This window comes from Odocoileus virginianus, chromosome 29 (assembly GCF_023699985.2).
Source record: "Odocoileus virginianus isolate 20LAN1187 ecotype Illinois chromosome 29, Ovbor_1.2, whole genome shotgun sequence".
In the NCBI taxonomy this organism is placed as follows: Eukaryota; Metazoa; Chordata; class Mammalia; order Artiodactyla; family Cervidae; genus Odocoileus; species Odocoileus virginianus.
This window is the reverse complement of record NC_069702.1, coordinates 22,906,123-22,921,642: the sequence shown is the minus strand read 5'-3', so window position 1 is coordinate 22,921,642 and position 15,520 is coordinate 22,906,123. Positions and strand designations below refer to the sequence as shown.

Here is a 15,520-nt window from a genome sequence, read left to right as displayed (position 1 = left end):
AGAAAAGGTTGACCAAGAGAATTTCAAGCAATTCAAGTGTATGCCCTTCTATTAAGTCAAGACAGCCTTAATCCTTGCCACCCCCTTATGTCTCCCATTGACCAAGTATTCAAAGCTGCTAAGTTTTAAGTCCCTTCCACTAGATATTGGGATGACCAAGAAATTCATTCAGATTTTTCCATAACATCTTATGGAAGAGCCCAGACGAACTTTTTGGTCAGCCTTGACACTTCTCTGCTTTGGAATGCCTCTAAAAATCTTGAAGCCTGTTTCTTTGTAATCTTTAAGATGTTTATGTCCTTTGTGGCTCAGAGGTAAAGCATCTGCCTGCAGTGTGGGACACTGGGGTTCAATCTCTGAGTCGGAAAATCCCCTGGAAGAGGTCATGGCAGCCTACTCCAATATTCTTGCTTGGGAAATCCCAAGGATAGAGGAGCCTGTTGAGCTACAGACCTTGCGGTCGCAAAGAGCAGAACATGACTGAGCAACTAACACTTTCACACCTTCAACACAAGTAATATAGAGAATTATTTTTGTATAGTAGCTTTAATCATACAGAACAGTTGGTGATTTCTAATGGTGAATTGAACACTGGTTGAAAAGTTTTAGAATTATGTTTTATAGTATGGCAAAGTTTTAAACTAATATGTGCCATTATTTATACAGATGCAATTGTCTAGAAGATAATTAACTCAGATTAAAAATCCCTAAGCATTGGGATAAACCTCTTCTCTAAGGAGTGTCCTCAGTGTTTGTGTGTGTGTTTAGTCACTAAGTCATATCCGACTCCTTGTGACCCATGGATTCCTCTGTCCATAGGATTTCCCAGGCAAAAATACTGGAGTGGATTTCCATTTCCTTCTCTAATCCCCAGTGTTTACTAGCCGGATAATTCACAGCCAGTGAAAACATTTGTGGTCCTCTAACCCCAACTTTACAAGACCCACTTTTTACAAGAAACTCAGGTTATCCAGGGATTAGAGGAAAAGAAAACATGTCAGCCCTGGTTGAAGTTATTTCCGAATCCACTATAATCACCTGTGTTTCTGGAACCATTTTAGAGAGAGCAGAGTTGTATCCTGTATAATCTATGGGATAAATGCCACGAGGTAAATCTCTCATGCTGTTACAATGTGTAAATCAATGTCCCAGGCATCAGTCAATTCTACAGTGAAACTGACCCACCAGAAAGCCTTGTCAGTGATATACGACATTACCCACATTCACCCACTTGTAGGATTTTATGTACTGGTAAAATAGAACCTGAATGAATCTATTATAAATCACTCTAACTGCTATGATATAAAATTATTCCACTCTGTGGTTCTTTTTGTTACTTAAAATTAGCATTGGCATCATTAAACTCAACATAATTTTAGCAAACAATCTGGTGATCTTTCCTTAAACCCCATGGACTGTAGCTCACCAGGTTTTTCTGTCCATGAGGCAAGGACACTGAAGTGGGTATCCATTCCCTAGGGGATCTTACTGACCCAGGGATTGAACCCAGGTTGCAGACAGATTTTTTGCCATTTGAGCCACCAGAGACACCCCCCTTAAACCATAATAATTTACTTTTCTAACTTCTCCCCTAATTATTTTATACTTTTTTCATCCATTTTTGGCCCCCAAATGTTCAATATAATCATTTTCTGTCCTCTTCTTTCAGGTCTCCCAGAATCGGTGAAATTCCACTTCACAGGTAAGAATTTGAATCACAATCTTTTAAGAAACCTTCTCTTTGCTCTCTTCATTGTTACTTTAGCTATTTTCTAAGAGCTATTTAAAAGTTACATAACACAAGTTTCTTCTAAAATAATCACATGGCTAGTTAGATAGTGATAGCTCAACTTTGTATTCATAGGAAAAATGCTCCACCAAGGATACGAAAGATTAGTGTTCTTTAAGCCCAATTTCAACTTGTTCTATTATTTATTAAAAAGAGGTAACAATGGTTAAGATCTCAGACTTTGAATTCAGTCTGTCTCAGGTTCAGCCTGCTTTAAGAAAGTTTCTTAACCTTTCTGTGCCTCCATGCCTTATCCATCAATGGGGATAATAAATAATAATTATATATGTGTAGGGCATCCGAACCCTGGAGGAGGGCATGGCAACCCACTCCAGTATTCTTGTCTGGAGAATCCCATGGACAGGGGGGCCTGGAGGGCTACAGTTTATAGGGTCGCACAGAGTCGGATATGACTGAAGTGACTTAGCACACACACATAGAGTTCCCAAAATAGTGATTGGCACATCCATGCCTACCTCATTTTATTGCACTTTATTGTGCTTCACAGATATTGCATTTTTTTTTTTACAAACTGAAGGTTTGTGGCAACCCGGCATACAACAAGTTTTTCAGTGCCATTTTTCTAGAAGCATCTGCTTAGTTCCTGCCTCTGTGTCACATTTTGATCATTCTTGTAATATTTCAAACTTTTTCATTATTACTGTATTTGTTATGGTGATCCGTGATTGGTGATCTTTGATGTTAATATTGTGATTGTTTTGGGGACACCAGGAACGTGCTGATATAAGACAGTAAGCTTAATAAATGTTGTGTGTGTTCTGTCTGTCGCACGAACCGGCCATTCCTCCATCTCTCTCCTTCCCTTGGGGACTCCATATTTTCTGAGACCCAACAATATTGAAGTTAAACCAATTTATAACCCTACAATGACCTCTAAGTGTTCAAGTGAAAGGAAGAGTCACACATCTCTCACTTTAAATTAAAAACTAGAAATAATTAAGCTTAGGAAGGAAAGAATGTCAAAAAGCTAAAATGGGCTAAAAGCTAGGTCTCTTGTGCCAAACAGCCAAGTTGTGAATGCAACAGAAAAGTTCTTGAAGGAAATTAAAAGTGCTACTCCAATGAACACACAAATGATAAGAAAGCAAAGCAGCCTTGTTACTGATAGGGAAAAAAGTCTTAATGGCCTGGGTAGAAGATTAAACCAGTCACAACATTCCCTTAAGCTAAAATTTAATCCAGTTCAAGATCCTAACTCTCAATTCTGTGAAAGCTAAGAGAGGTGAGAAGCTACAGAAGAAAAGTTTGAAGCTAGCCGAGGTTGATTCATGGGATTAAGGAAAGAAGCCATCTTAATAACAAGAAAAGTACAAGGTAAAGCTACAAGTGCTGATATAAAAGCTGCAGCAAGTTATCCAGAAGATCTGGTTTAGCTAATTCATGAAGGTGGTGACACTAAAGAACAAATTTTCAGTGTAGGTGAAACAGCCTTGTGCTAGAAGAAGATGCTGTCTGGGACTTTCATAGCTATAGAGGAGAAGTCAGTCCCTGGCTTCAAAGGACAGGCTGTATTGTTAAAGGCTAATACAGCTGCTAACTTTAAATTGAAACCAACACTCATTTACCATTCCAAAAATCCTAGGGCCCTTAAGAACTAGGTACTAAATCTACTCCATCTGTACTCTATAAATGGAACAACAAGGCCTGGATGACAGCAAATCTGTGTACAACATGGCTTACTGAATATTTTGAGCTCAGTCTTGAGACCTACTACTTGGGAAAAAATGATTTCTTTCAAAATATTGCTTCTTATTGACAATGTATCTGGTGCCCAAGAGCTCTGATGGAGATGTACAATGAGATTAATGTTGTGTTCACGCCTGTTAACATAGCATCCATTCTGCAACCCATAGATCAAGGAGTAATTTTGACTTTCCAGTCTTATTATGTAAAATATACAATTTGTGATGCTATAGCTAACATAGATAGGGATTCCTGGGATGGATCTGGGCAAAATATATTGACAACCTTCTGGAAGAGATTCACCATTCTAGATGTCATTAAGAACATTCATTTGTGGGAAGAGGTCAAAGTATCAACATTTACAGGAGTTTGAAGGAAGTTCCAGATGTTCAAGCTGGTTTTACAAAAGGCAGAGGAACCAGAGATCAAACTGCCAATATCCACTGGATCATCGAAAAAGCAAGAGAGTTCCAGAAAAACATCTATTTCTGTTTTATTGATTACGCCAAAGCCTTCGACTGTGTGGATCACAATAAACTGTGGAAAATTCTGAAGGAGATGGGAATACCAGACCACCTGACCTGCCTCTTGAGAAACCTGTATGAAGGTCAGGAAGCAACAGTTAGAACTGGACATGGAACAACAGACTGGTTCCAAATAGGAAAAGGAGTACGTCAAGGCTATATATTTTCACCCTGCTTATTTAACTTATATGCAGAGTACATCATGAGAAATGCTGGGCTGGAAGAAGCACAAGCTGGAATCAAGATTGCCAGGAGAAATAGCAATAACCTCAGATATGCAGATGACACCACCCTTATGGCAGAGAGTGAAGAGGAACTAAAAAGCCGCCTCTTGATGAAAGTGAAAGAGGAGATTGAAAAAGTTGGCTTAAAGCTTAACATTCAGAAAACTAAGATTATGGCATCTGGTCCCATCACCTCATGGGAAATAGATGGGGAGACAGTGGAAACAGTGTCAGACTTTATTATTTTGGGCTCCAAAATCACTGCAGATGATGACTGTAGCCATGAAATGAAAAGACACTTACTCCTTGAAAGGAAAGTTATGACCAACCTAGATAGCATATTAAAAAGCAGAGACACTGCATTGCCAACAAAGGTCCGTCTGGTCAAGGCTATGGTTTTTCCAGTGGTCATGTATAGATGTGAGAGTTGGACTATGAAGAAAGCTGAGCGCTGAAAAATTGATGCTTTTGAACTGTGGTGTTGGAGAAGACTCTTGAGAGTCCCTTGGACTTGCAAGGAGATCTGACTAGTCCATCCTAAAGGAGATCAGTCCTGGGTGTTCATTGGAAGGACTGATGCTGAAGCTGAAACTCCAGTACTTTGGCCATCTCATGCAGAGTTGACTCGTTGGAAAAGACCCTGATGGTGGGAGGGATTGGGGGCAGGAGGAGAAGGGGACGACAGAGGATGAGATGACTGGATGGCATCACCGACTCTATGGGCATGAGTCTGAGTAAACTCCGGGAGTTTGTGATGGACAGGGGTGCCTGGCGTGCTGCAATTCATGGAGTCACAAAGAGTCGGACACAACTGAGCGACTGAACTGAACTGAACTGAAGGAAGTTCATTCCAAACTTCTTGAATGACTTTGAGGGGGTTGAGACTTTAGTGGAGGAAATAACTGCAGTTATGGCAATAACAAGAGAACTAAAATCAGAAGTGGAGTGTCAGATATGTCTGATTGCTGCTATCTCATGATAAAACTTTAATGAATGAGTTGTTTCTTCAGTTCAGTTCAGTTCAGTCACTCAATTGTGTCCAACTCTTTGCAACCCCATGGGCTGCAACACGCCAGGCCTCCCTGTCCATCACCAACTCCCAGAGTTTACTCAAACTCATGTCCATTGAGTCAGTGATGCATCCAACCATCTCATCCTCCATCGTCCCCTTCTCCTCTCACTTTCAATCTTTCCCAGCATCAGGGTCTTTTCCAATGAGTCAGATCTTCGCATCAGGTGGTCAAAGTATTGGAGTTTCAGCTTCAACCCCAGTCCTTCCAATGAACATTCAGGGCTGATTTCCTTGAGGATGGACTAGTTGGATCTCCTTGCAGTCCAAGGGATTCTCAAGAGTCTTCTCCAACACCACAGTTCAAAAGCATCAATTTTTTGGCACTCAGCTTTCTTTTTAATCCAACTCTCACATCCATACATGACTATTGGAAAAAACATAGCCTTGACTAGATGGACCTTTGTTAGCAAAGTAATGTCTCTGCTTTTTAATATGCTATCTAGGTTAGTCATAACTTTCCTTCCAAGGTGTAAACGTCTTAATTTCATGGCTGCAGTCACCATCTGCAGTGATTTTGGAGCCCTCAGAAATAAAGTCTGCCACTGTTTCCACTGTTTCCCCATCTATTTGCCATGAAGTGATGGGACCGGATGCCATGATCTTAATTTTCTGAATGTTGAGCTTTAAGCCAACTTTTTCACTTTCCTCTTTCATTTTCATCAAGAGGCTCTTTAGTTCTTCACTTTCTGCCATAAGGGTGGTGTCATCTGCATATCTGTGGTTATTGATATTTCTCTCGGCAATCTTCATTCCAGTTGTTTCTTATGGATTAGCAAAGAAAGTGGTCACTTGAGATTAAATGTACTCCTATTGAAAATGCTGCAAAGATTACTGAAATGACAACAAAGGATTTAGAATATTATAAAAAGCTTAGTTGATAAAGCAGCATCAGAGTTTAAGAAGACTGACTCCAGTTTTGCAAGATATTCTGTGGATAAGATGCTGTCAAACAACATTGTGTGCTACAGAGAAATCTTTTGCAAAAAGAAGACTCAATCAGTACAGCAAACTTCATTGTCTTATTTTAAGAAATTGCCACCACCATCCCAACCTTCAGCAACCACCAGCATGATCAGTCAGCAGCCGTCAACACTGACTCAAGGTCCTCTACCAGCAAAAAAGATTATAATTCACTGGAGGCTTAGATGATGGCTAGCATATTTAGCAATAAATTATTTTTCTAATTAAGATATGTACATTATTTTTTAATGTACATGCATAATGCCTAACATAATGCTATGGCACACTTATTAGACTACAATGTAGTATAAACATAATTTTTATATACACTAAGAAGCCAAAAAATTTGTGTGACTTGCTTTATTATAGCATTCACTTTATTGCAATGGTCTGGAACCAAACCTGAAATATCTCTGAAGCATGCATATAATCATCCCTACGTGATGCTCAGCTAATGAATGAATGGGCTTCCCTGGTGGCTCAGATGGTAAAGAATATGCCTGCAATGCAGGAAACCCTGGTTTGACCTCTGGATCAGGAAGATCCCCTGGAGAAGGGAATGGCTACCCATTCCAGTATCCTTGCCTAAAGAATTCCATGGACAGAGGAACCTGGCGGGCTACAGTCCAGGGGGTCTAAAGGAGTTGGACACAAGGAGTGACTAACATTTTCACTTTTCATAGTCTTAAATAGAGCCTTTCATTGAATGCTTTGCTACTGGAAGCAAAAGCGTTGTGACCCAAAGAGTAAGTTGTGATAGCTGTGTGTGAAAGATCTCAGCATCCTAGTTTTAGTGCCAATAAGCAAAAACAGAATCAGAGCTGGCATCTATGCTGATGTGAAATAGAGACACACTTTCTTATTTAGGTCTAGAGTGAAGTTGATTGACCATAAATGGCATCCATACATTGCTGTTTCCTTGGGATTGACTATTTCATTAGAGTCAACCATCCACACGTCCTATTATAGTTCATGTAGGACTAAATGTTGGTGGGAGAGAATGTCATCTCCCTAAAATTCTCAGATATTCATTTGTTCTTTGAGGGCTAAAAAATCACACTTGAAGCAACAGTAAATTTTAGTCTTCCATCATTTTTTTTTTTTTTTTTTACTTTTTATTATTTTTTGAGATTTAATTGATGTATATGTATGTATGTAAAACATAGTTGACATATAACATTTCAGTGTACAACATTATGAGTGATATTTGTATATACTGTGAAATGACCATCACAATAAGTCTAGTTAACATCTGTCACCATGTAAAGTTAGTAAATGTTTTTCCTGTGATAAAAACTTTAACTTTATTCTCTTAGCAACTTTCAAATATGCCAAATGATATTATTAATAATATCACTTATATTATATTATCATTTTTATCATATTATTAATAATAATTGATTAATGATTATAATCATCACATTGTTGTTATTGTTCAATTTCTAAGTCATGGCTGACTTTTTGCAACCTCAAAGCAAAATGTATAAAGACCCTCCAGGGGAACCGCTTTTTGACAATATTAATTCTTCTAATTCATGATCAGGAAATATCTTTCCATGTATTTGTGTCTTTTTAGTTTCTTTCATTGGTGTCATATAGTTTTCATATTACAGGTCTTTCACTTCCTTTAATAAATTTATCCCTACATGTTTAATTTTTTGATACAACTCTAAACGAGGTTATTTTCTTAATTTCCCTTTCTAATGATTTGTTATTAGTGTACAGAATGCAAAAGATTTTTGTGTATTGATTTTGTATCCTGCAACTTTACTGAATTCCTTTATTCGTTCTCTCAGTTTTTTGGTGAAATCTTTAAGGTTTTCTATATATAATATTTCATCTGCAAATACTGACAATTTTCTTTTATTCTGATTTAGACACCTTTTATTTCTTTTTCTAGCATTGTGTCATTGTTGAAAAGAACACACTGTCGGCTCATTTCTAGACTTCTTGATTATAAAACATTTTGCAGTATTACTTGTCGTATTTAAGCCTTATAGCAATATTGTAAATATAGGTTTTATTTTAGCATTTTAAAGCTGAGAAAACTAAGGCTCATTATAGTTGTAATCTGCCCAAGTTTCTCTACCTGGTAAACAGTATAACCAGGATTTTAATACAAGTTTCTGACTTTTCTGAGTTTATTCTGGTCTGTATGTGTTCTGGTCATGAAAAACAAACAAGTATCATGGTAGTGTGCCAGTTTACATTTTAAGCCTCAATACTAATCTGAAAGCTTGAATAAATGAAGGGGTTAACTATTAACTTCCCCCAGACTTTAAGTTAAATGATCCATGAACCTATTATACAGAGTAAAGAAAATAGACCTTGGGTTGACCTTAAATTAATTTATCTTGTTTCTGCCTGAGGTTCTTTTATTTTACTGTTCAGTGATTTTAAAAAATTTTTATTTTAGACCATTTTTTTAGAGCAGTTTTAGGTCTACAACAAAATTCAAAGGAAGGTACAGACATTTTCCCTGTGCCCCCACCCCAGCACATGCATAGCTTAGCTTCTCCAATTGTCAGCATCAGTCCCTAGAATGGTACACTTTTCACCAAGGATAAATCAACACTGACACATAATCACTCAAAGTCGAGTTTACTCTAGAGTTCACTCTTATTATTTTGCCTCCTATGGGTTTAGACCAGTGTATGGCATTTACCCATCATTGTATCATACAGAGTTGATACTGTAATGCCCTAAAATTTTTCTGTGCTTTGCTTATGCCCATCCTGCAACTGCTACCTCCCACCTTTGGCAAACACTATTCTTTTTATTGCCTTCTATGGTTTTACCCTTTTCAGAATATCATTTAGTTGAACTCATACTTTTTAGACTGGCTTCTTTCATTTAGTAATATACATTTAAGATTCCTCCATGTATTTTCATAGCTTGGTAGCTCATTTGTTTTAGTGTTGAGTGATAATTCCATTGTCTAGCTGAACCATAGTTTATTTATCCATTCACCTGCTAAAGGACATTTTGGGTGCTTCCAAGTTTGGGCCATTATGAATAAAGGTGCTGTAACCATCTGTGTGCAGATTTTCTGTGTAGACCTTTAGTGAAAGGAACTAATATAAAAAGTATGAGACCAGAAACAATTTGACTATTTCTCAGAGAAATCAAAAACATTGCTTAAAGAGAGGGTTAGGCATGCAGTTAACGTTTTGACTGTGTAAGTTCTTATGTTTGCTTGCTAAGCCCTGTGCCATCATGGTATATTTTGTTGTTATGAAATTTGTACTAGGCTTTCCACATGGCTTGGTGGTAAGGAATCTGCCTGCAAATGCAAGAGATGCAAGAGATGCAAGAGATGCGGGTTCTCTCCCTGGGTGGGGAGAATCCCCTTGGAGGAGGAAATGGCCATGCACTCCAGTAGTCTTCCCTGAGAAATCCTATGGACAGAGGAGCTAGTGGGCTACAGTTCATAGGGTCACAACGAGTCAGACATGACTGGGCAACTAAGCATGCACAAATTTATACTAAAAAATAACTTTCCTCCCTTTATTTATAGAGGCAAGGCTATATCTTGGTCAACTGACAGTTGTGTGATATGACCAGAGCTGTTTTAGTTTTCTGTCTTTCCTCCTCTTCTGTAGGGTAAGGATGGTGAAGGCTCCTAAAGGTGCTCCTCACTCCCCCCCCCCAAAAAAAAATCAATGTAAAACATTAAACAATTATACTTTGCAATTATTTATTTTAATTTAACAAAAGGCCTTCTTAACGCAGGTTCCAAGCAGTTCAGAGGATCCTGAATCCACTGAAATGTATGGAAAAGTTGGTATGCTTGTCCTCAAGCTCCCAAAAATTAAGAGTTGTTGGTCCCAGGCTTTCCCTGGTGGTCCAACGGTTAGGACTTCACCTTCCAATGCAGGGGGTGAGGGTTCGATCCCTGGTCAGGGAGCTAACATCCCATCTGCCTCATGGCCAAAACACCAGAACATAAATCAGGAGCAATTGTTGTAACAAATTCAGTAAATACTTTTAAAAAATGGTCCACATAGAAATCTAAAGAAAAATAGAGGAAACATTAAGGAAAAAAAAAACAGAAAAAAAAGAATCATTGATCCCTATCTCTGGCCATCCAGAGAGCATGAAAGATTGAACTCAAAGGAGCAGATGCAATAACTCTGACATTTGACCGCACGACCACAGTCATAAAACCATCATTTCTCCCAGGGATAATGTCGTCTCTCCTTCCGGAGGGCTGTTTCTGGACTTCTCTAAGGACATGGACAGACCTTGTAAAATCCAACCATGTCTTTTAGTTGTGTTCTCAAGGAAAAGACAAATCTAAAACCTGTATGGACTCATTAGCAGGAGTCACTAAGTGATGCTTTACTTGGCTGAAGTAGAGGTCAGATTCCCACTGACTTGTTACTGAGTCCAGGAGAAAGTAGAAAAGGAAACAAGTTCCTTGAAGTGAACCCATGTGTAAGCAGACCATGCATTTAAAGTATCAACAGTGAAGTTTTTTCAGTAGGCACTGCATATAAACCCATTGATGAGTTGGTGGCACTGGTGTTCCTACAAATCTGACTTTTAGGGAAGGGAAGGCATGTGGAGTATGGAAAAATGGAAATAAGAATCAAGGGTCTGGCAACTCTGCTTTCATTTCCATCCAGTGATCAGCTTTCACTTGGATGTCTCAGGTAATCCAAATAAAATCTTAAGGTAACTGCTTTATTCACAAAATTGTCTTCTACTTATTGCGTCGGACATAACAACCAGGTAAAAATGAGTCTGCTTACTTCCAAACAAATCCCATTAGAATTACTTGTGTAGACATTTCTATCCTTTTAAAAAATTATTTTCTAATGAGACATAGACAAGTTATTTCTCAAAGAGATTTCTTGAAAAAGTATTTCTCTGGAACACTGGAAGAATGAATTGAATCTACAATAATTCCACAAAGAAAAGTTTTTATCGCATTACCTATGAGCACGTATTTTGTTTTACTTTCCACTAACTTTTATCAATATCATCTTGTTGTGAAAGTTGCTTCTTAAAATGACTGTGTTATTATGGTCCTTTAGCCTCTTTGTTATTCAGTAGAAAGAGCTTTGTAGAATAGCTCACAGTATCTTTAACTTGCTGCCTTATTCTTTCCATTCGTGAGCATCTCTTCAGAGTGTTAAGATAATCTAAAAAAAACTTCTAGGTACAACTGTATAGAACTTGCCTAAAGGTGACCAGACTACAAGGTGATTTATGCCTGTGTGTGCGTGTGTGCCCTTTCTAGTTTCTGATGGAGAGCGCACAAGTCCAGAGATGGCCCTCACCATTCACTTACTCCGCGCTGATCAGCACTCACCAGTCTTCCAGGTCACAGCTCCTCTGCTTGAGGTCAGACCAGGAGGCAGCACATCTATAGGTAAGAACTGGGAACCTGCAAGAAAGTGGCTGCGGAGATAGAACCATATTTCACTTAACGGTCCCTGCTTAAACCTCTTCATGGTTACCAAAAAGTAGTGACCTTCTCTTCCGGAAGTTGCGTGCTTTCTCATCCATAGCGGTCCCTTTGGCCATTTCCATGCAAATGGAAGCAACAGAGAGAAGGAAATAAACCCTTCAGAGGCCAGTGCTCAGTGATGGAATACAACACTGAATTCATTTTCCAGCCTCCAGGAGTTTGATTTGTTGCCATCACTAAAATATAACAGAGAGCAGAGAAGAGACATGAGGGAAATGGTTTCAACGGCTGCTCTTGTTTTCTACTGAGAAAGTGAAAAGTAACAGGAGTGTCAGATCACAATAACCTTCAGAAGCTGTGAAGAGCTAGAGTTGACCCAAGTGTTTTATATGTGATTTTATTTACCTATTAGTATACTTACTCTTTAGAAGTTTATTCTTCTACCAACAACATCTGAAAAGGGAAGAGTGGATATTTTGATTTTTGTAAGGTGTGTTTTTACACATCCTTATCCAGTTTCTACATGTCATTATTGGCCTAAAGTGAATTATCATCCAACTTATTAACAAGCCATAGATATGAAGATAACTGTCTCTTCTGCCCCACTGTTTCTCTTGTGATTGATGGCTAGAGCAACCATTATTAAAATAACCTGGCTCCTCTATAGATTCGGTGAAAGGAGAGGGAAGAAACAATAATAAGTAAAAACAACTTCCACGAGTATTTTATGGAGGAAAATCTATGCAGTCAGTCAGGACTGACCTTTTTGTGGACTGCCATCGCCTCATTTGTATGGAAGAAAAAGGGTGTTCTGAATTTGGAACTACCAACTCATAAGTAAACTCTTGAAGAACTTACTTACAATTTGTGAATTGACTGTATTAAGTTTTCTCTCTTTTGTGGTCAATTCAATTTAGCATTTTCTTGTAACCATCATGTTTCCCACGACCTGGCTTCCAGCCTGGCCTGGGGCTGTACTGTATGCGGAGTATAGAGTTGTTAACACACACAGCTTCTCACCATACTCTATTCTCCTGACTACAGAACTTCGGTTGGGAATACGAGACATGGAGACAGTGCCTGAAGAACTCCTCTTTGAGCTTCGGAAGCCTCCCCAGCATGGCGTGCTTATTAAGTACACGGCTGGGTCACCAGGGCCCATGGCCACAGGTAGCCTGCTCACTCTGTCATTGACCTCCTGGAACTTCTATTATTTTTTTTTTTACTGTTTTAATTTTATTGGAGTATGGTTCATTTACAATGTTTTGATAGTTTCAGGTGTATAGCAAAGTGATTCAGTTATACATGTACTTACATTCACTCTTTTTTAGATTCTCTTCTTATATAGAATATTGTTCTTGCTCTGTAGTTGGTTTTATGTCTCTGACAAGAAGTAAAGCAATATTGTGGGATAAACTATAAGGAGGTACTCAGAAAGGGAAGACCTTTAATGTTTAGACCATTGGCTGTAGTACTGGGGACTTGCTTCTCTGCACCACCACCCACACTCCAAAACTATGAAGCTCTTTCCTGAGGTTGTATGTAAAATTGATTTCTGAAACCTGGAGTAAGTACATTTAGCACAACCTAGTAAGAGTTGTCAGCTCCTTGTGAGACTTCACAGTATACACTCTGACTCTTTAGTATAAGCTTCATGTATTTTCATCCATTAAAAAAACATGGTAATGTGACCAGCTTTCCAAAATAACATTTATTATACCTTATCCAGTTATAAAAATAATACATGCTGATTGTTTAGGAAAGACAGAAAAGTTCAAAGAACAAAACTGAATCTAATTTTTAATAGTTGACTCTCATATGTTGAAGTAAATATTGTTTCAAAGTTGTCACCTTGGGATGCTATATCCTTATTCTGACAATCCATATTTTCTCAAAACTTTCATGTAATTCCTAGTAGGTGTGTAATAATGCATTCTTCTGAATATCGCTGTAGAGGGAGAGTGTCAAATTTTTGACCTTGAAACTACGTGGGATTTGTAAGAACAATAAATAGGCACTTGGGAGTCACAAAGACAGTTTGTTTTTTTTTAAAGTTACTGAACAAAAGAAGTGTCATTATGATAGATTTCTGGTATCCTAAGGGAACTATGCTAGGAGCATAACAGTCATAGCCCAGTTTCTTTAATATTATATTTAACCAACATTTGTGTAATTAATACGTGAGTTCTAAAGATGTTTGTAAAATATTAGTTTTATTATCGTTTTAAGGCACAATAACATTAGCATCAAGAGAAGGCTTGGAAGAAGAAAACAAAAAATGAATAAGTTCTTTAGTTTTCTTATATAACATCAATTATTACAGTCAGTAATCTGTGAGGAAATAGAGTTGAATATAACATCCAAGAAGACCAGTTCCTCAGCTGTGCTTAGGAGTCATGGGGCCCCATGGTAAATGCTACTTAGTAAAGTAGCAATTTTCATAAAAAGGGTTCTATGACCAAAAAATTTTTAGAAGTTTTCATATTGTATATTGAAGATTCTAGAATTCTAGTGAATCCTGCCATTTAAATATTTTAAATTTTGTTTAAACCTATTTTTCTTAAATGTTTATGACCTTGAAAATTTTTTTTCTACACAACACCTATCACCTAATTATGAATTAGTACTCTAGACTTACACAGAGGAGGTTTCTAATTTCAAGTATACTTTTCAAGTTTTAAGTATTTTTTAACTTTCTTAACTTTTAAAATAAGTCATCAGTATCATGATTAGATTCTAGAAGGGCTATCATGAAGAATAGAAGCATGCCCTGTATTGTCTAGTGAGGAGTGGAGCTTAGAGAGGCAGATTTTGGCTCCATCTGATTTAAAGCTTTAAAAATATTACAGAGTTATCTCCAGTGGAATTAGCTCCCTTATAAAATGGTGAGCCTCCCACCTTGAGCCATGTCGAAGGACAGGCTAAAGAACCCTTTTCAAGGGTAGTGTAAAGGGAATCTTACGTTGGATGGATGGTTGAACTAATCAGCTTACAACTCCCAGGGTTTATGATCCTATATGTGCTTTGAAATCCTGAGAACAAAGGTGTTATGGAAATGAAAAGCGTTGTTCCCAGAAGCTATTGGTTTTTTGCAATTTGTTTTGTTCTTGAAAGGTGACACTTTCACATATGAGGATGTAGAGAAGAATGTCCTGCGGTATCTACATGATGGCTCATCTGCCCGCGAGGACAGCATGGAAATCTCAGTCACAGACGGCCTTTCAGCCACAACAGTGGACGTGAGGGTGGAGGTATCACCGGACGAGGCCCGGGGGCCCCAACTGGCTGCCGGCGCCTCTCTGAGCATCACGGTTGCTAGTCAAAGCACAGCTGTGATCACTCGGTCACACCTGGCTTATGTGGTAAGTTCTTTCATTTGTCTTTCTGTCCACTGCACCTTCTGATCAGGGTGACTAGAAAGTGATGTCATGGCTGAACATTTGGGCCATCAGGTACATGGCCACAAAAGAGCTTTCTGTCAGCTTCCCTTATTACGCTGCTCTTTGCAATAGTGACGCTATTCCAGCTGCTCCCACTGTTTTCCCAGCAGACAAGTGAATGAGCAGAACATTGATGAAAAGTCACTGAGAAGGTATAAGGACGGGTGATTTGCACTAGGAAGCAGTAACCATGTCAAAAAGTCCAAGTTCCCATATTTGAAGCTCCCTCCACAGTATTTCAAATAGGAATTTTAGACAAAGAGCAACTTAGAAGAATTTACCCATCAGTGACTGATAAGTTATGGTATTTCATGGCTCACTTTTCTGAGAGAAAGCCCACTTCTCACTAGCATTTGTCTCAGGTCCAGCTCTGGACCGAATGCTGGCATGC

General features: G+C 38.4%; 1 protein-coding gene across 1 annotated transcript in view; it reads left to right on the top strand.

Annotated features, from left to right (window-relative positions):
* The window catches only part of FRAS1 (Fraser extracellular matrix complex subunit 1), a 505,552-nt gene that overhangs the window by 382,669 nt on the left and 107,363 nt on the right, over positions 1 to 15,520 (top strand). The window contains 4 exon segments of the mRNA XM_070458257.1: positions 1,670 to 1,702; positions 11,519 to 11,650; positions 12,734 to 12,859; positions 14,804 to 15,051. Of these exon segments, the coding sequence (XP_070314358.1) occupies positions 1,670 to 1,702; positions 11,519 to 11,650; positions 12,734 to 12,859; positions 14,804 to 15,051 (539 nt within the window).